At 40.7% G+C, this 22,144-nt stretch overlaps 1 protein-coding gene across 3 annotated transcripts in view; it reads left to right on the forward strand.

Annotated features, from left to right (window-relative positions):
• The window catches only part of Mamdc2 (MAM domain containing 2), a 177,342-nt gene that overhangs the window by 67,324 nt on the left and 87,874 nt on the right, over positions 1-22,144 (forward strand). For all 3 annotated transcript variants that reach the window (XR_002392433.2, XM_021252726.2, XM_004838163.4), the window contains exons 3-5: positions 12,644-12,915; positions 14,364-14,448; positions 17,871-18,008. Coding sequence is in view for 2 of the 3 variants with exons in the window: in XM_021252726.2 (XP_021108385.1) it covers positions 12,644-12,915; positions 14,364-14,448; positions 17,871-18,008 (495 nt within the window). In the remaining variant the exon portion in view is untranslated. The remainder of the gene's footprint in view (positions 1-12,643; positions 12,916-14,363; positions 14,449-17,870; positions 18,009-22,144) is intronic.

Consider the following 22,144-nt stretch of genomic DNA (forward strand, 5'->3'; position numbering starts at 1 on the left):
TTGGGTTGAGGGCTGACTTTCAATAGATTGCAGAGAGGGAGCTACCCTGCTATATATGAAACAGAAGACACAGATAGTTGTGATTTGTCTTAAGTATTATTAGAACAGAACACTTTGCTAGAAATAATCACTGACTTTATTAATAATTGTGAAGCTGATTAATGGAGAAAAGTCAGGTATTAATGATCCCAAAGATTTAATAGTTTTTATCATTTTAGGAGTGCTAGTCCAGTTATTTTCTAATAACATTATCAACTATTTTTAGAAGTCCTACACTCATTGTACTTCTGGTACATATTCAGAAATTTGACTTTTTAATTTGTTTCAAAGTCTTTGATGTGCAATGAAAGCACAGTGCCTTCAGATTGTAAGCTGATGGTTTATACATAATTGAGGATTCATTTCCGTGGAGGCTTCCTCTCTTCACAATTGTGTTCTGTTTCTTTGTAGAGACTTCATGATTGCTTGTTAGATGTGTTTCATGTATTACTGCCCAGGCTGCTTTGATCAGCTGGTCAGTCCCAGAGGTAATTGTCATAGCATAGTACACAGCTGAGCAATAGGATGGGACAGACTGGGAGAGGCTGGAATCTAGAAAAAGATGTCCACAACAGTGGAATGAGCACTAGGAAGATGGCCAAAGTTGATATTATTAGTAGGGTAGGGTGATGGCAGCAGGTAAAATAAATAGCAGAGGTTATCAGGCAGGTCCAATATGAGATGACAACAAGGTGGGCTAATCATCCCAAAGAGCATGCTGATTAGGTAATTGGAAATGGGAGAGCCAACATTTATTAAGAGCTTGGCAGTATGCTAACTGCTCTGCTTATGTTACCATATTTAATTGTATTTAAAATGCTGCTGTTGGTACTTTGGCACTCCCAATTCACCAATGAAGAAAGTGAGTTACAGACAGCGTAATCAATTTGCCAACAGTGACACAGTTTCTAAGTGATGTGGCTGGAATTTGAATAAACATCTGGATGGTGCGATAGCTATACCTAACTACTCCACCATGCCCTTCCAGGGGCATGACCTGACCAAGGGAGGAAGGCAGAAAGCCATCCAGGAAATCAGGTGAAAAGATCCTAGCCTGAGTTCAGGAGCTGGACTTCAGCCCTGGGGAGGAAGCTGCCCAAGAGAAGGCAGTGTCCTTGTCTTAGATATGTCAAGTCCTAAGGGCTAACAAAAGAGATATGAGCATTACCTACTATCAGAGCTGAGTATGAGACGTCAGCGAGAATCAGCCCAGGAATAAATATGCTGGACTGCAGATGATCCTGGATTCCTGAGAACCAGGGGCCTTAGCTATGAAGAGCGAATTGCAGAGGATGAAACCAGGAGGAGCCCCATACAAAAGAGGACAAAAGTATAGATTTCAAAATCAAATGATAGGTTTAAGGGAAATGAATGAAGGCTCTTGTCATATCAGCACTGAAGTATCTGCTCTGACCCACACTGGAAAATAATGTAAGAAGATAACACAGATTTCTCACTATCTCAGGAACAACTAAAGGACTCCTCCTCCTGATGATGAGAATAGAAATAATTGACAATCAACATTATCACTTACAAAGCATGTTATATACATCATTCCATCAGGTTTGCACAATCATCCCATTGACATAAAGACATGGCTTGCATTAGTTTTACATTCAAAAGTCAGCACAAAAGCCGATAACTGTGGACTGTCAAAATTACCCTTGAAAGTTTCTTCGATTAATCATGGAGAACAGTGTACATGATTTTCTACATACTATACCAGTTTTATGTACAACACAGCCAAATTTCCTTTCTGTGTGGAAATATATACTTTGAAAATTGGTTGATAGTTTCACTTAGTGGCTCTTCACATGAAAAATACATTATGTGTATGTGTGTATAGTAGTGGTTGGGTGGTTTTCAATGTACTTCTTTTTTAGTACATTGAGTGACTTTCTAAATATTGAATTGTGTACAATGAGACTCCATTCTTTTATTATACCTGTTTTGCAAATAAAGAAACTGATGATGCAGTTAGTGTATGCATGACAAAGTCTTAAACCAAGGTTACACATTGCAAATCTTGGGTGAGGTATACTGTACCATATAGTTACCCCAACCTGATCATCAGACCTGAAGATACTACAGTCATCCCCCCTTATCCACTGGAATATATTCTGATACCCCCAGTGGATGCCTGAAACCATGCGTAGTACCAAACCCTATACATACCATGCTTTTTCCAATATATACTTACTATGATAAAATGTTATTTATAAGTTATAGTAAGAAATTAATAATAATAATGTGGTAGAAAAATTATAACAAATCACTGTAATAAAATTGCTAGTTTTACTATTCTTTCATTTCATGGCTATTGAGCAAAATAAGGCTTACTTGAACAAAAGCACTGTGATACCATGACAGTCAGTCTGATAACCTAGATAGCTCCTAAGTAACCAATGGGAAAGCAGCATACACAACATAGAAATGCTGTACAAGAGAACGATTTTTGTCCCCAGTGGAACAGAGATGGGTAGCATGAGATTTCATCACAGTACTTGGAATGGCACAAAATTTAACATTTATGAACTGTTTATTTCTGGAATTTTAATATTTTCAGTCTGTGGTTGACTCCAGGGAACTGAAACTATGGATAGTGAAACTGTGGGTAAGGTGGAGCTACTGAACATTCATTAGCTAATAGAATTTCAGCAATGCCAAGAAGTCCCTGTGGTAGGTGTCCTGACTGGCTTGCCTCTTGAAATCTATGCTTAGACCTATCAGACTGTGCCTTGATGCAATTGAGTATGACCTCAATTCCTCACGCCCTATCTTCATGGAAATAGCAGAGCTTTTTCTGTTGCATTCTGGTTCCTGCATGTGACAAGAACACATGTTCACACCCTGGAGCGTGTGGTGTCAGCTCTTTGAGAAAAGATGTTTTAATGATTGCTTTTGATTGCTGACTTACCTTTTCAAAAACTCAGATTAGAATTTTATGGCCCTTTCTGACACATTAAAGAGTTTATCATTTCCAATAAATGTCTCATGAGTTCGTTCAGATTGTCTAAGCAGCAGTATTTGAAGTGAATCCTTCTCTCTCCTCCTGACATGCCTCCCACAGTGTGGTTAGGAAATCTCCCCCAGATCTTTGGCCTGATGTGTCATGACCAACCTCCTAATCCTCATGTGACTTCAGCCTTTCTCTACCTCTTCTTATTTATTCATGTTTAACATCTTTGAAGCATTTGTTTTCTATTCTTACTGATTTAAAAAGATGGTGAAAAGCAATGATGTCACAGTTTTGTGTAGTAAGGACCCCAGAAAATTCTCTCTCCGTAAACATAATAAGGACATTGACAAAAATAGTGAAATCAGTGTTTCAAGAACACTGAAAATTAAGCAAACTTTTACAACACTCTCTAAATCTAAGAAAAGAGCTGAATATTGCTAACAGTGAGCTTCCTGGTGGTGTAACTTACCTTATTTCCATCCTGATCTCTAAATCCATATGGAAGTATAGAGGATTTGGAATAGTCAAAACAACCTTGAAAGAAGAGTGAAGAATCACACATGTCCCAATTTCAAAATTTGCTACAAAATTAGAGTAAGACTGTGGAACAAGTGTAAGAATAGATACAGGTCCATGAAACAGAAGTGGGAGTCCAGAAATAAACCCTGTATCTGTGCTCAATTATTTTCAGCAGGATGAAAAGACAATTCAGTGGGCAAAAATTAATTCAGAACAGATCAAAAACCAAATCAAAGAGCTAAAACCATGAAACTTTTAGAAGAAAACATGAAATATAAACCTCAGACTTTAGAGAACACTTTCTTAACCAAATAACAAAGGCCCACACAAAAAAAGTAAAATCAAAAAATTGAACTTGATCAAACTTAAAAAATATTTATACTTCAAAGGAAATATCAAGAAAGTAAAAAGACAAACCATGGAGTGGGATAAAATATTTGCAACTCATATATCTGATAAGGTCTAACATCAGAATATATAAAAACTTTTATAACTCAAGACACAGGAAAGATGTTCTATAGCTTTATAGATATAGATAATGCAAATCAGAAACATAATTAGATGCCACTTCACATCTACCAGAATGAAAATCCAAAAGATAGACAATAAAAAGTATTGGTGAATATATGAAAAAAGTAGAATATTCAATATTGTTAATAGAATGTATATGGTTCAGCTCCTTCACAAAGTTTGGCAGTTCCTCCAAAAATAAAACATAGAGTTACGATATGACCTAACAATTCCCCTCCTAGGCATATAGCTAAGAGAATTGAAATTTATGTCTACAGTAAAAACTCACATATAAATGTTCATAACAGCACTATTTTCATAAAAGCCAAAAGATGGGATAATCCAAATGTCCATCAACTACTGAATGGATAAAGAAATTATAGCATTTCTACAAAATAGAATATTATTCAGCCTTGAAGGAATTTAATTCTGATACATGATACATTATGGATAAACCTCAAAATCATTCTGAGTGAAACCAGCCAGCCACAAAAGAACCCATATGATATGCTTATTTTATATGAAATTTCAAGAATATGCAAATCTATATAGACAAAGTACATTAGTGATTTTCAGAGACTGGGAGAGGGGAGAATGAGGAATGGCTACTAATAGGTATAGGATTTTCTTTTGCAGATAATAAAAGTATTCTGGAATTAATGATGATAGCATAACAGAATATTCTAAAAACTACTGAATTATACTAAAAGGGTAAATTTTATAAAATGTGAATTACAAGGTGTGATAAAAATATGAATATTTAAATTGAAAAAAAAACATTACAGTAAAAGATACATTTCCATTCATTTTTACTTTACTAGAAAAAATTTGGTTCTTTTTGATCAACTCTTGATGGTAAAATAAATTTAAGTGCCACCCAATTTAAATATGTAATAGTTCAATGAAGGATAATCTACAACATAATATGTTGAGCCTAATTGTCAGAATAACACCTTTTTTGTTTATGAAAGGAGAAAAGAAAGCATGATCAAAACTATGGCCAGCAATTTGGGCTAGCTAACTGATCTAGAGAAATACATTTTTCTGCTGAATAGATGTAAAATCAGTTGGACACTTACAGATGATTTTGTAGGTATATTGGCAGGCACAGTGTTGAAAACTCATTCCACAAGAGTTAGAAATAATAGTATAATACAAATTTTAAAAAGGAATGATATACATTGAGTTAATGTCTGAAACTAAAAAAAAAAAATCCACCAAATAGCAACAGATCTTTTAATGACTAATTTTTTAACATTAAGATTGTTTAGGGACCATTTTCTTTTTGAATATTTAATTAAATATTCAATATATTAAATAATGTATAGACGGAATAAGTTATGTGCTCTGTGAAATTAAAGGACCCATGAGTATAGCCCTTCCTGCTGCCAAGCTCAATTTTGTAATAGGGAGACACATTGCCATTCATTCCTCTCAAAGTACTCCCCATAGCATGAAACACATTTATCCCATCATTCTTGCCACTTTCTGAAACAGCTCTGTTAGTCCTCTTTTGTGAGTGTCTTTAGTTCCACTGCCATGGCTGTCTTAATGTCCTGAATCTATTCAAACATTTACCTTGAACTTGGAGGTAGGAATAGCACCTGGACTAGCTAAGTGATCTAGAGAAATACATTCTTCTGCTAAATAGATGTAAAATCAGTTGGACACATAATCCTTGGATGTCCTGTAATGGCAGCTAATAGGCATACTCACACAACATAACCTTAAAATGAATTTGAGATCCATAATTTCAGTGTAAAATTCCAGTATTTTGAAATAGCCAACATTTTTGGCTGAGGTGTCAAAAATCATTTAATAAATAGCACTAACATTCATCATACAGGGCCAGGGATTTAGCTCAGTGGTTTCACTGCCTGCTGCACAAGTGCAAGGACCTGAGTTTGATCCCTGGTACCAAAAAAACCCAAAACATTCATCATACAGTATAGCAAGATATTTTAAATAATACATTTTATAAACTGTGCTTCAAAGGCTCTTCACAAGAGATTATTAGTGTATGCTTATAGTACAATCTGATATGTTGAGAAAGAATGTCAAAACAGATTATTTTTAATGGTTCTCACTGAAAAGTTGAGGAAATTTCCAGTATATGGACTCTATGAACCTGCTATGGCACACATTTACTCAGAGCAGAGTTTGACCTGTAAATAGAACCATTTCCTCCCTCCTTTCCATCCCTGCACTTTCTTGGGTAGATAAGAGGTATTTAGCAAATGAGCCCTATTATCTATCAGACATTATAATTCAGACCCACTGGATTAGAAATTGGGAGGGGTCAGTCCATATTTGAACAAACCCTCCAGGGGCCTATGGGCTCAAGTTGGAGAGCTACCACTTCCAATTGAGGTGCTCTCTTTTAGAGTCTGGAAAAGAAGGAAGGAGTGGGAGAGTGTCAGAAGAGGGGAAAGGGCCCCAGGGAGAGTAGAACCTTTGGGGCTGAAAACTTGATATTTTATGTGACTGTTGATAGAACCCAGTAGGGACATTTTATGTTTCTTTTTTATTCCCCATTTCCTAAATCTCTACTTCCTCAGAGAAGATTTGAAATATACACTGTAGTCCCCTTCACAATTACACCCCACTATGAGTCTGCTTAGACAGAAGTGAGAGACAGGTTCTTCTGGGGGAGTAACAGAGTGGGAGAGTAGGATAATATTACATTTCCTCATGTCACAAGGACACAGCACTTTACTCAAAAAACCATTGTCATCAAGAGTCCTGGCTTAGTAACGTAAAACCCAACAGGCCTTGTAGTTGGTAGATGCCTATGACTCACTTAGAGCAGCACCTGGCTCCTAGTGAGTGTTGGATGTGTGTAGGAGGTTGTGGTGGTGGTGGTGGTGGTGGCAATGGCTACAAGGGCTAGACTTCTCCAGTGGATCCCTAGGTTGGCACTAGAAGCAGTTGCTCTTTGTACCAGGTGGGTAGTTGCTATGTTAAGAAGATTGCCAGCTGGAGATAGAGCTCTGTCTCAGAATCTTTTACCCAGGAAACCAGACTCCTCAGAGACAACGCCTAACTGTGCCCCACGTGTGAGGCTTGTTGTTCACTGAGCTGCTGCTGGCCTGTCAGTACTAGCCACAGAGGCAGGGATCCTGGCTGGCATGGGCACTGGGACCAGTGTGGAAAGAAGAACTGAAGACTGTCAAGCAAAACAAAGAGGCATTTCTGGGACTGTGTAGTAAGAGTTTAGAGTTGTAGACCCCAAACTAGAAGGGGCGGGGTGTGTAATCACAAAATGGAAGACAGCAGTTTAAATGCTGGCTGAAAATTGGAGAGCCTTGGGTCAAGATTGAGAATCTGGGAGCAACTCACAGCACACAAGAGGAGGCTCCTGGGCCGCTGTACCACTGCTGCCAGCACAGAGGAGGTGAGCCACTCCCAGCACACAGGAGGAGGCTTCTGGGCTGCCATACCACCCCTGCCAGCACAGGAGAGGTGAGCCGCGTGGACACCAACAGCGCCCCCCCTCCATGGAAATGAGAAGACCTGGAAACAAGTTTCAAAACCAGACTTCCAGATCACCTAAAACAACCCCAAAGGGAAACAATATGGAATACTGTGATACTCACCCACCTGGACTCCCTTAACTGGCAACAAAAGAGGATCTGCAAAAAATGAATCAGAAATAATTTCTCAGATAACAGCAGAGAATGTGCCCATAGTGCAAGACATGATTAATAAATCTAGAGAGGACACAGATAAAAAAAATTGAGGAGCTGAGGGACATGACGGAATCCCAACATAGAAAACAAATGGAATCCATAAAACAGATACAAACAGATTTCCAGGAGATTAAAAACTCCATTGAAAGTCTATGCAGCAGAATGAACCAATATGAGGACAATTTCATATATAGAAGATAAGATTGCAATTAGTAACCAGGAAAAGAAAAATCTCTTTAAAATTGTAAGGGACCACAAGAAATCAATCCAGCACCTGCTAGATGATGCAAAGAAGAATAACATAAGACTGATTGGAGTCAATGAAGAAACAGGACAGAGTTCAGATGACATTAAAAAAAAAACCTCTTCACAGATCCCAAGCTCCTAGGGCAGAGAAGCTGAGCTGGTCCCAGCACCTGGAAGGAAGCTCCCCCACTGCCATCCCAAGCTCCTAGGGCAGAGAAGCTGAGCTGGTCCCAGCACCTGGAAGGAAGCTCCCCCACTGCCATCCCAAGCTCCTAGGGCAGAGAAGGTGAGCCGCATGGGTGCCAGAAGCACCTGCCCCCCATGGAAATGAGAAGACACATAAACAAGCCTCAAAAACAGACTTCTGGATCACCTACAGCAAGCCCAAAGGGAAACGAGGTGGAACAATCTGATATTCAACCACCTGGACTCTCTCAACTGGCAACAAAAGAGGATCTGGGAAAAATGAAATCAGAAATAATTACTCAGATAACAGCAAAGATTTTGCTCATAGTGCAAGACATGATTAATAAATCTAGAGAGGACACAGATAAAAAAATAGAGGATCTGAGGAACATGATGGAATCCTAACATAGGAAATAAATGGAATCCATAAAACAGATGCAAACAGATTTCCAGGAGATTAAAAACTCCATCGAAAGTCTGCGCAGCAGAATGAACCAATGTGAGGATAGAATTGCAGATATAGAAGAAAAGATTGCAATTAGTGACCAGGAAAAGAAAAATTGCTTTAAAATTGTAAAGGAACATGAGAAATCAATCCAGCAGCTTCTAGACGATGCAAAGAAGAATAACATAAGACTGATTGGAGTCAATGAAGAAAGAGGAGAGAGTGCAGATGACATAAAAATACTCTTCACAGAAGTGATGGCAGAAAACTTCCCAAGGAGGGGAAAAGAACTTGACGTACAGATAAGTGAGGCATATAGGACTCCAACTAGCCTTGATCAAAAAAAATCTACACATAGGCATATAATAGTTAAGATTCCAGAAACCCAACAGAACAACAAAATTCTACAAGCAGTGGGAGAAAAGAAACAAATCACATACAAAGGAAAGCCCATCACAATCACAGCAGACTTCTCAATGCAAACCCTCAAGGCAAGAAGAGCTTGGAGTGATGTATTTCAAGCTCTAAAGGAAAACAGCTTCCAACCCAGATTGATGTACTCCGTAAAACTATCTTTCAAAATTGATGGAGAGATAAGATGCTTTCATGATAAAGAGCACCTCAGAAACTTCATGAATATCAAACCGGCACTCCAAAAAATTTTAGACAATACCCTAGGAAAAGACAATGAGGATCACAATCCCAGGAAACCCAGCAGAATGAATCCATTTGGTGTGACAAATTAAACGCAAAGGAGGAGAATCCAACAAAAGGAAAAAGTCATGACAAGGCTTTTAAAACTTTTAACTTCATCTCCCTAATGAGTGTATAATTCAGTCTTGTTATTGTACTGATTAGTATTTTTCTGATTCTAGAATTTCACACCTTTCCTTGTGCTGTACTGGCTATTATCTTCTTATGTCTACATTTTAATTGGGTTGTCTATTAATGAGCTCTAAGAATTCTTTAAATATTCTGGTCATAGGTTATATGCATTGTAAATATGGTCTGTATAAGGACTACTTTTCATTTTAATGATGTCATTTAAAGTTCTAAATATTGATGGAATCTCATTTATCATATTTTTTCTTTTATACATCAGGTTTTTTGTATCCTAGGTAGTTCTTGCCTACCCTGAATTCATAAACATTTTCCCTTATAATTTCTTCTTAAAGTTTTATACTTTTAGGCTTTCATATTTAGGTTCATAGATCCCTTCAAGTTATTTTCGTATATGGAAAAAAAGGGTTGAGGTTAATTTTTTATATACGGATACCAGGTGTTCTAGTGCCATTTGCTGAAAACACTATCTCTTCCTTGGCTCTTGAATCCTAATGTTAAATAATCTTTCAAAACTCAGTGGACCATATATGTGTGGTTCTATTTCTAGATTCTCTGTTTTATTCAAATGATCTATATGTCTTTCCTTACACCAACACTGCCTTGATTACTGTAGCTTTAGAGGAAATCTTAAAATTAGGTACTAAACGTCTTCCAACACTGTTTTTTTTTTTTTAACTTTTCTAGGTCCTTTGTACTCCTACATAACTTTCAAATTTCAATATCCAATTCTTCATTTATAGCAAGTATGCAAAGCCTTGAATTTTTATATATACCTTGTGTTTTCTAATCCTGCTAAATTCAAATACAAGTTCTAGGTGCTCCTAGAGATTTCTTAGTATTTTCTCTGTAGATGATCATTTCATCTACATATAAAGATTTTGCTTCTGCCATGCCAATCCTATCCTAATTGTGTCATTTTATTGCCAGACTATTTTGGTGGGGCCTAGGTTTCAAAGTTTAATGGACAGATAAAGAGTAAGCGTATCTACCCTTGTTCCCCACCTTAAGGATAAAGCATTGTATCTTCTCCATTCATATAAGGCATTCTCGCTGGAAGTATGGAGTACATGTCTTTAATCTGTTGAGAAGGTTCCGTTCTACTTCTAGTCTCCTGATAGCTTTTACCATGAACAGCTGTGGAATTTAGTTTGATACTTTTTCTCCAACTAGTGACAGGATCATGTGGCTTTTGCCTTTCCTCTGTTAAAGGGATGACTTTTGGGGGTGGATCTTCCAATGCTGAACCAACACTGCCATCCCTATAACAAAACCACTTTCTACATAATGCCAGATCTGACTTCTAATAGTTTGTTTTGTTAAACAAATTTCTATCTATGTTCATACTTTTTTCTTCTATTATCTTTATCCAGTTTTAGGATTAGCACAATGTTGATTTCCTAAAATGAGGGGAGAAGTGTTCCTTCATTTTTCTGCTTTAAATCTTTGATATAATGTACCAGTTAAAATGTATATGAGCCTGGTTTTGTCACATAGGTAGGTTTTCAAGCTAGGAATATACTTTCTTCAATATGTGCTATTCAAATTTTATATTTCCTCCAGAGTCAGTTTCATTAATTTGTCTTCCAAGGTACTTCTTAGAAGTTGTCAAATTTATTTCAAAACAGATTTTTGTAATATGCTTTCTATATCCTTTTAAATTAGTACAATCTGTGATAATGTCTTCTAGATCTTGATATTGTAATTTTAAAAATGTATAATTGATATTGTATAACAGGAAGAAAAGGTCTAAAGAAGTAGTGAAAGTGGGAGTGGTTGGGGAAAGGAAAGAAGGGAACAGAAAAAATATGAGAAAAGGAAAAAAATGGAAACAAAGTCTTTGTAAATAAGGAAGGGTAGAGGGGGTGAAGGGAGGGCAAGGGAATGGGGAAAAAAATAAGAACCAAGATACTCATGTAAAGGTACAAGATCCCAATGATGAATGTAACTGTATTGTATACCTAAAATGTACCAATAAACTTAATGGGAAAAAAAAAGATTGAGAATCTACAGGCTGGAAAGGTTGGGGGCATCCCCAAAGCCCACAGGCAACTAGATCACTGGTGTAGGAAGCCAGGAGTCCAGAGTAGGGCTTGGAAGGCTCAAGTTAGGCCTCTGGGCTTCCATGACCTTCCTTCCCCCATTTTTCCTGAAAATACTGTTCAGTATCCTGGGGCAACCAGGGGAATACCACTTGTCAACGTGAAGAGTATGGACAGAGGTTGGAAGGAAGAGGGAAGCCAATAGCAAGGGGAGAAAGAATGGAAGAGGAGGTGAAAGGAAAAGGGGAAGGAGAAATCAACTGGAGAAGAAAGGACAGAGGACGAAGGAAGGAGGAGGAAGGAAGAGAGAAAAGGATATGATGGGTACTTATCCTGGAGTGTCTACTGCTTTCCAAGCCCTGTGCTACATGATTTGCATATACTTTGTCATTTAGTTATCAGACCTATGAGATTTAAGGAAGTCTTGTTTTTAATTTTTTATTTTATTTATTTATTTATTTATTTATTTATTTAGGTGTTTATTTTGGTCCTGGGACCTTCCGCTTTCGAGGTGCATTGTTTTTAGTTTTTTAAATACAGCTTACACTGAACGTTTTCTGCCTAGTCCCCAAGATCCAGTGTGAGGTAACCAAATTGATGTAGTCTGATACAATGATGCAAAGCAAATGCAGATTTAATCACTAGGTATGAGGGGAGCTAGGGAAGGTGAAGGCTGAGTGTCCACTACGTTATTCTGACTCCAGTCTTAGGAATTCCACTCTCGGTGCTGCACGTCTCCTGCCCAGACTCAAGGCCCCACCCTGCACACTCATTTGCAGAGGGGCAGTGGGGAGAAGAGTATAGTATGCCAAGTGAGTGCTACGGGAGAATGAAAGGCAGCAGTCACTGGCCTCCATGTCAGGAGTTACAACAGGAAGTGATGGCGATTAGGACAAAAAGAACAACACAGGCCACCTTCTGATGGGACAACACTGCTTTGCTCCAGCCCATTGCTGTCATGTGGGGAAGTGGCCTCAGTGTTGCCAGACTGTCTCATCCTTTTCCCCAAAGGCCAGCAATCCAGCAGTCCTTCAGTCAACCTCCTGTGTGCTAACAAAATGCACCCGCGGGTTCTGTCTGCCCACAGATGTGCTGTACCATAGTCGTGTCTTTTTCCAAGTTGCAAACAGGAGATTGATCTCTTGCCTGTGTTGCGTTCTCCTTCCAGGCCATTATGTTTATGTGGACACCTCCTTTGCCAAGCAGGGGGAGAAAGCCGTGCTGCTAAGTTCTGAATTACAGGCTGAGGAATGGTGCTGTCTCCGCTTGGTCTACCAGATAACCGCGTCTTCAGGGTCTCTGTCAGGTCCCAGCCAGCTGAACCTCTATGTGAGATACGAGGATGAAAGCTTTGATCGCTTGCTTTGGTCAGCTAAGGAACCTTCAGACAGCTGGCTCATAGCAAGCCTGGATTTACAAAACAGTTCCAAAACATTCAAGGTAGGTGGAGTTTAGGAGGAAGATGTGGCACTTAAAATGTGTGCTTTATCCTATATACAATCTTGTAAAACTTCTGCCATTGAGGCGAGATATATCATAGGAAATTATGAGTAATATAAATTAATATTCTACTTATTTAAAGAGCTTCTTTGCAGATTTCTCCAACCTATTCAAATGAGATTTCTGTAAGAATCTAAATGATGGCTAAGCTAACCTTGTCAATGGAAATAGATTGTCTAATGAACTTTAGGAAGTATTTTCCTTTCCTGTAATTTTATTTTGTTCTTCTGAATTCTAGGTGGGATATATTTATATTGTCTTCCTAGTGGCTTCATTTCCACAATGTTTGAGCAAGATAGTAACTATAACAAAAGAAAAAATGGAAATATTTTGAAAGAGGAAAGATGCTTGCAGGACATATTCTGTTTCCTTTTCAAAGGGGAAAGTTGTTCTGTCAGAAGTGCTAGAAAAGGAAGGAAAGAACGTAAGAATTTGTGGGTGGACTGGAATAGGGAAGGAGAATGAGATCTGGCTATATTTGGCTGTGAAGTGTGATATTTAGCAAGAATATGTCACTGAGGTCACAAGGGAACCTTCATAAAAACTTTCTCCATTCCTAACTTGCCATTCAGGTCCTGGTCCCATCCCTCTTCTCTGAAAAGTTTTGAAACACTGCATTTTCCTATAGCCCTGTCTTGTTCCAGTCCCTTCCCACCAGGCCGTTGTTGAGGGAGGAGGATTGAAGGTCTGAATTCTCTCTCACACACACACCATCCTCCAAACAGTTATCACTTCCTAAATCTACCAGCATAGTTGCAAAATATCAGGCTAAAACCACAGAAGATACTTTCAGTAGCAGGTCCAAACATGAACTGTAACATTCCTTGAAATCAGCCACATAAATTTTTATGCTTCTGTCTATTCTTTGTGTAAAATAGAAATGTAGAAAACATAGAAAATACATTTTGATTCACGAGCCTCCTCCATTGCATGTGGAGCTCTCCCATCACTCTATGAGATTTGGGCTTCCTGCCTTTCCTCCAAGGGGCTTCTTTCTACCCCTGAGTCCTGCCTTTAGTTTCTGACCTTTTTCAGAATGGATTTGACCAGGGCCTTTTCTCTGTCACCAACTAATGCCACCAGAGGCACAGAAGAAGGTAAGGGTTGGGATAACAGCAGAAAACAGCTGATTCCAAGCTTCTAATGGGACTCTTGCTCACCTCAAAGCTCTGAGGATATACGTATATGTTAATGTGCACATACACACATGTATGTATGCATGCACACACACTTTCAAAAAAGTCCATAGTGAGATTCTTGTCTGGTAGCAATGAGCTAAGGCTGACAATCTTGCTTGCCTTAAACTACTGAGCAGCCCCTGACAGCTGAAACACAGGAAACATTCTATTTTGGAATCTAACACCCCTTCTTGCTTATGTGTTGTGCAGATTTTAATAGAAGGCGTCCTAGGACAGGGAAGCACAACCAGCATTGCCCTCTTTGAAATCAAGATGACCACCGGCTACTGTATTGGTGAGTTTCATTTTCACTGCATTAGAACATGAACATTTTTTCTAAAATCTGCTGTTGCCAGAAGCACTGAATTAATCCTAAAGACCAAGTATACTGTAGAGCACACTGCATAATGCATAGTGTTTTAAATTGTTTGCTAGGGTCACTTGAACGCTGGACATTGTTTCTCTGTCTTTAGTGTAGGACGGCTCATTAGCAGTTTCCTGGGCTGCTTGATTAATGAAAGGAAAGTAAACACAGCCACTGTACACTCAGCCTTGCCACTCTATCCTCAGCATGTTCTCAGATCATTTCTGGGTCTGTGTAAACTCTGATTTTTGTAGCCTTTGCCAGAAAAGCAGGCATGGTGCTCACCGCTTGCCTCCATTCTCTCTTGGCTCACCATTGCCCTGTCTTAATCACAGTTATCACTTAGATTCTGCTTGGGGAGGGTTGGTTAGGGGTCCTGTATGTGCCAGCTTCTGAGAGGGAATGAAGAGAGGACAGCGCCTGCCCTCTGGGTGCTCACCTTCTCCTTGTCTGCCACTGGCCAAAATACAACCAGAGAAGGACAGGGGCACTGTGGAGGGGCGAGTAGGCAGGAAAGGGCTGTCTCTGGGCAGACCCCATGGGGAGAAAGAACAGAACACATTCAGGCAAAGGCAAGGGGCTGAGTCAGGTGTTTGAAGTGTGAATCTACTATTCAGGGAGTCCCTTGCCCGAGTATGGACCTAGATGGAGAGCTTGGGCTACTGAATTATACAGTGTGATATGCTAACAGTCAGCAACAGAGAGGGGTGCAGTGGGGGCCGTGAACTGGAGACAATGAAGGTTATGTGGGTGTAGGAGTTAGCAAAAACCTTAGGAATCCATTGTGATCTTACAGAGGGGACAAAATGAAGGTCTTCAGTTGGGGTTCCGTAGTGCAAAAGAAAAAAGTAGGTAGATCTGAGAGATTTTTCAGCACTGACAGTTCTTGGAGGTTGAATGGATGTGGAAGTGGAGTGGAGAGTCTAAGATGATTCTGAATCATCTTTGCCAGTTCCCTGGAGTCCCACTTCTCCATTTTGTCCTCCAGTCGTACCTCTAGTGCAAGAAAAGGAAGGGAGACTGGGAAAAGGAAGGCAGACCGCTCCCTTCTTTCAGCCTCCCTGTTAGGCGGCATCCCAGGAGACCGGCAGGTGAGACCCCCGACCACACCCCCTCTGGAGTCAGTCTCGCGTTGCAGCGCCACCTGCTGGCTCCATCAATTCACTGAGGCTCTCAAGCCTCTTCCTCAGCTGTAAAACGGGGATGAAATGCTTCCCTGGCTGGATGCCTGTGAAAACCAATGAGATCGTAGATGTAAGGGTGATTAGCATGGCGCTGAGCACTGAAGAAATGTCCATTGCCTTTCTTCAAATTATTTGGTCGCTTTCAGCTTGTTTAAAACAAAAGGAAGGATAACATTTATCTAGTTAAATGATGTGATCACCACTCTCGACTCTCCCTTCCTCGTGGGTATCTGTTCTCTTGGTTCCTCATCTGTAAAATGAGGTTAGTAATAGCACCTATCTAGGAGGGCTGCTTCGAGGAGTAAGTTCATATACAATGCTTAGAATAGTGCCTAGCACCCCAAGGAATAGTTTGCATTTTATTACATTCTACGGCAGCCTTTGGCACTGAATGATGGGCATTGGTTGGCAGGCAATGCGTGGAAAATAAATCTTAAACATTTTCTAACCCTGCCAATGTAAAAACACAATGCTAACTCTACCAGCTAGGATCCTGGCAGGAAGGTGGAAAGCAAGGTACACTCCACGTGAGTAATCTGGGGAAAGCTCATCAAAGAGACCACAGAGGGGTGAGTGCTAAAGGAAGCCACCAATGGAGAGCACTGTGGCACAGGACAGGATGAGTGGTGGCAATGACTCCTGAGCCTTTATCCTGTTTAGGCTCCAAGGGGCAGGGGAGGAGGAATCACTAGAACCCGGAAACCGCAGCTATATGGTGAGGGCTTCTTCAGTAGGCCATGCTGTCAGTAACAAGCCACGGCAACATGGCCAGGAGGAGCTGGGGGAATTAGCTCCGGGTGTCTTGCTCTTCTTACCCTCCATTGACGGAATGCAGTCCATACAGGCCACCCTCTGGAGGACAAAGGAGGTGGAGAAGGGCAGGGTGGACTGAGAGAGATCAGTAAGGAATGGTCAGCCCAATCATCTCTTGTGTTTTTGGTTTTGGTTTGGTTTGGTTTGGTTTTCGGTACCAGGGATCAAACTCAGGACCTTGCACTTGCCAGGCAGGTGCCTATACCACTGAGCTAAATCCCTGACCCTTCTCTTGTGTTTTTAACTACAGGATTATTGGAATCAATGAAGGCACTGGTTTGTGAATTTCTTTTCCCACTAAAGGAGTGTGTTGATGGGGAACAAATTATAGTAAACATGTCAATGCCACTAAAAAGAGGGGAGGGATATCTTCCTCTGCTTTCTCTTCTCTACTCAAGAGCTGCAGAAGGGTCCCAGAGCCACAATATGCCAGCCCTACCAACTCTAACTAGGTTCCTGCTTTTAAGAAAATCAGAGGATTTCAGGACCTAGGAAACATGCCCCTTAGTGCTGGGCATTAGTTCACACTGCCAGAAGAGAAAGAGATGGAGGACTGGCCACCAGGTTGAAAAAACAAAAGTGGTGGCAAAAATCTCTAGAGCTGAGCCTACACATGCCTAAATAGTGCATTAAAATAGAGATGACAAGGGCTGGGGATTTAGCTCAGTGGCACAACTCCTGCCTCGCAAGTGCAAGGTCCTGAGTTCGATCCCCAGTATTGGAAGAAAAAAAAAGTAGAGATGACGAGCCTGGGAGTGTTTGATCCCCAGCGCCAAAAGATAATTTTTAATTTAATTTAATAGAGATGAATTGAAAATGCCCAGGTTGTACCAAGAGCTGATCATGTGCCTGGCCCTGTGCTGGGAGCTGTCCATACTTAGATATAGCCCTATGAGTTGGGGATGTCATCTCCCGTTCAATATGGAGAAACACAGGCTAAGTAAGCTAGCCCCATGGCTAACAATTGGAAAGGCCAAAATTCAAAGGCGTAATGATGACTTGGGAGCCCAGTTCATCTCAGGATCTCTCTTCTGGGGCAGTGGGATCCAGTCCTGGCACAAAAGTTCCAGCAGGCAAAAGAAGAGAGTAGGCCAGACATGGTGGCACATGCCTGTAATCCCAACACTTTGGAGGCTGAGGCAGGAGGATCTCCATGAGTTCAAGGCCAGCCTAGGCTACATAGTGAGTTCAAGGCCAGCCTGAACTACTTAGCAAGACCCTGTCTCAAAAGGCCAAAAAAAAAAAAAAAAGAAGAAAGGAACCTCCCGGTGTCTAAAGGCAGACTCTGCAGTGAGCAGGGTATCCCCACATGTGACTGGATGTCTAAGAAGCAGTTATTTCCTTCTCTCCCACCAGAATGTGACTTTGAAGAGAACCATCTCTGTGGCTTTGTGAACCGCTGGAATCCCAATGTGAACTGGTTTGTGGGCGGAGGAACTGTTCAGAACTCCCACTCTGTCCTCCCACAGGATCACACTTTTAAGAGTGAACTGGGTGAGTTGGGGACGCATGGATTGCTTTTCTCAGGATGAATTCTTCTGCCACCTCCTCCTGACCCCTGGATTGACCTGAGCGTGGCTTCTGTCAACAGAGAAGGGAGGAGAAGGGTGGGTATTGAATGGGTACCAGGAGCCCTGCTGGAAGAGTAGGGAAGAATAAACATTGAGATCGAGACAAACTGCAGGCATGAGCTCCATAATTCAAGACAAGTCCACTTAGTGAAAGGATTTACTTTACCAGGACCTGTGCTGCCACTTTCACTTTTCCAGATTATGCTTTATTTCTTATCTATTTATTGTTTAATCGTTCTTATTTCTAAGAGCAAGCCTAGACTAATCACAGGTCACGTTTCAGTAACAGTAGATTCACAGGTGGGTCTAAGTCCTTAAGAAAGGCCCAATGAGAGCCAGGCCTGTACTGCAGATTACTTCTGAATGTGGTGTTCCGCTGCGCCCCCTGGTGGCCACGTTGGCTGGTTCTTTGCAAGGAAAACGGGAAGGTAAGGTTATCAGAGAACCGGGAGCAGCAGAAAGCCTCCACAGAAAAGAGACAAACAAGGCTTTACTTACACGTGACTTATCACTGCTGTTGTCTGGACTGTGGTAGATAGTGCAAAAGCCTAGGGCTCCCTACAGTTCCATAACATTCCAGTCTTCAAGCCCAAGCTCTTTTCCAAGTAACAGGAAGATTCTGCTGATGGGCTTCCCAGTAAGAATTTTGTTTTGCCGAGAACAGTGCCTTTTTTCTTTTGACCCTCTTCCTGTGGATACTGAAATGATCTACTCAGTCCCAGTAACTTGCTGATGATGACAGTGTGTCTTCATGACAGTTTATGCATCCTTTTTTCTCATTCACTGTAGGTCTTCATCATCTGACTGTTTTAACATATCGCCAGCTGTTTTTCCACAGTGTACTTCTGCAGCTTACCTTGGCTCTGAACATTCTCCATCTTGATCTTATTCTCTTCAATGCCAGTCTCTCTCCCCCTTTATACTCAGAGTCTCAGGCTAGGGGTCCAGGCAAATAGAGAAAGTAATGTGGCAGAGTGAAGACTACACAGACTGCTCAGCTTCAGTGAGTTTGTGTCCTGTGGTAATGTGAGCCTAGTTTGCTAGATCTTTTGATTTTTCAAAATAATCAGAAAGGAAAGCATTTTTAATGTAAAATTTCTCAGGATTTTAAAAGTTAGTGAATATTTTCTAAAAAAACAATACATAGACAAGAAGTCGATTGACTTTTCCTTTCAGCCTTGGTTCTATGCTCTTCCTTTGTGTTTCAACCTTCAGGCTTCTTAGAGCAGCATACCTGTGAGTAACCACATAGAAGGCTCGAATCTCATGGGGCTTGCCTGTGTAAGACAAACCCAACCTTGCGTCTAGAGTTTTTATTCATTCACCCCTGAACGAGGTATAATAGGAGAAATGACAATGAACATGACAAGTCTCCAGGCCACTTCCCAGTTTCAAAGGATATACATTCAAGAAAGGGAAAGAGCTTTCTACCACCAGTGGGCCTCAGACAGTCATATGTGTCAAGTGTTGTAAGAATTGTCCTCATCTACCTAGAAGAGAAGAGCTAGATGCTCAATCACGTACTGCACGGATGTCCTAGAAGTCAGGATAAAGGAGGTAAACTACATTTGAAGGGCAGGTATAATTTTGATAGGCAGAAAGAGAGCAAGAGAAAGAGCGAGATTGATGATGCATGGATGTCAACTACGGGAAGTAATTAGGAGAGAGACATGGCTGAGAAAGCAGTGTAGGGGCAAGTCCTTGACTGCTGGGAAAGAAAATTCAACTTTATTTATTTACAATGGGAGGCCCTGAGAAGCCTTTGAACAGGGGAGAGATGCTTTCATAGCAGCGTATTTAGGAGCATAAACCTGAAGGTGATTATTTCACCAGGCAGAAGACAGAGAGGTAGAACAAGATTACAAGAAGAGTGCTTAACAGACTCTTTCTTTAGACACAGCTGGGATCCTTCAATAAGGAACTGAGATAAGGAAAAAGCAGAGGATTTACTTCCCACTTTAAAAAACAAGGTTTAGAACCTTTGCCAGTAACAAAAGATTGGGGCTTCCCTGTATGCAGCCCATATTTTAATCCTACAGACACAGCCCGCCTCCATGTGGGCCATTGCAGGAACCACACTGGCAATGACTGCTGTGTGTAGCGTGCACAAGTCACACCAATTGCAGCACAGCAGTCCACAAAGCTACATGAGTATTTTAAGTCAGTTGGGTTGATTCAAAGCAGTATCTCTTGAGAACTTTGTCAAAAAAAAAATAAAGCAAGTAACTAAAGTATCTCTGGGAGTTTTAAAAAGAAAAGCAAAGTAACCTTTTCTCTGTATATTGAACTAAGCTACTTTTAAGATTGTTTTTCTGTCATATCTTAAAATCTAATGCAAGGAATACAAAGGACCTTGAAAAGCCAATATATTCAAGTTGCAATAATACTTGGTATCATTATCACAATTACCTTGTGGAACAAATTTAACCGTAGGGAAGTTTTAGAGAACTTTACCCCAATCACTTAAAAGTTAGTTCCAAATCCTCTGGCTGACCAAAGTCATGGCCCTGTGACTACTTATTCAGTGCATTGCTTTTCCTCCTCAGTGATACTAAGCTCCAGCTGGGGCAGGGAGAGAATGTGTATTCCTTGGGAGGGGCGGCATACCTGCAGGCTAGTGTCAGATTACCCCCTGGACTATATTATCAGAGTGTGATCCATACCCTTAGTCCTTCACCCGTGACTGCAGACCCTTCTGGCCATATTTGTGTCCATGAAGGGTAAAGAAAGCATACAGGCCAGGAGTCAGAATGCTTGTGCTCCAGGCCTGGCTATCAGAGCACTCTCTGATTGTGAGCAATCCCTTAACTTCTCAGTCTCCCTTGGCCTGTTTGCAAATGAGGGATTTGCAATGATTTCCAAGTTGGAGCATTGTGCTCTTCTCTCTTTGCCTAATGCTATACATCAAAATCTCCAAATTCACCACTCATTGAGATCTATTTCAAAAATGTATTGGGTCTCTCCTGAATACTTATAAGCCCATTGCATTTGGCATTAGAAAAAAGAAGTGGGAGAAGTGAAAGAAAGAAGTGAGGAAAAGAGGACCTGACTTCTCTAAAGTCTTGATTAGAAGGGGCTGAGACAGGCATATGGGCTGTCATTTTTGCCACTGGACTCTCTCTGTCCTCCTCTCCTGCTCCCTCCTCTCTTGATGCCCCTTCTCCCCTTTTCCACCCTTTTTCTTCTTCCTTGGATACCCTAAAACACCTCCCAAAGGCAGCCAGCTTTGCTGACTAGCATTGTTCAGTCTCTCTCTCTTTTTTTTTTTTTTTTGGTACTGGGGATCAAACTCGGGTCCTTGCACTTGCACAGCAGACAACAAAACCACTGAGCTAAATCCCTGGCCCAAGTCTCTTATTTTTTTTTTTTGGTACCAGGAATTGAACTTGGCACCTTGCGCTTGCTCAGCAGGTGTCGGAACCACTAAGCTAAATCCCTGGCGCATTGTTCAGTCTCTTGATGTCAGTACTGAGGACTGAAGGAGAAGCTGGCTCTAGGACTAAAGGGAGCACTTCTAAGGAGGGCTTCTGCTTCCCTTCCAGCAACCCCCAGGATGGTTAGTCTAGTTAGGGCCTAACCACCAGATGGAGGCTTCCTCACCAATCACTCATTCATTCATTTCTTCAGCAAACACAAGAAGCTTCTTATAGTTGTCAGGCAGTCTTGCATATTTTGATGGTGCACAAATAGCAACTTCGAAGAGATCATAGGAACTAACTTTCCAAAATACTTTTCCCTGAAATATCAGTTCTTGGGTATATCACTCTTTATATGAAGGAAGAAGAGTGCTACATGGTTGAATGAACTGGAGAAACTCTGAGTTAAAACTAAACAGATCTCTTTCAGGACTTCTTACTGTTTTGAATGTAGTTCCACGTTAATGTGTTCTACAGCATTTCTTAAATTATCTAAATGACAAAATGCTAAATAGACACACACAGTGATGCATGACTAATAGAGACATAAAATAAATTGTACAGACCCACATAAAAAAATGAAAGATTCCCTCAGTTTGGGGTTCATGGAAGACTTTCTGGAGGAAGTAATGGCAAAACTGGA

Source organism: Heterocephalus glaber, unplaced genomic scaffold, assembly GCF_053883595.1.
Source record: "Heterocephalus glaber isolate CG9 unplaced genomic scaffold, H.glaber_assembly_v1.0 deba00001481, whole genome shotgun sequence".
NCBI lineage: Eukaryota > Metazoa > Chordata > Mammalia > Rodentia > Bathyergidae > Heterocephalus > Heterocephalus glaber.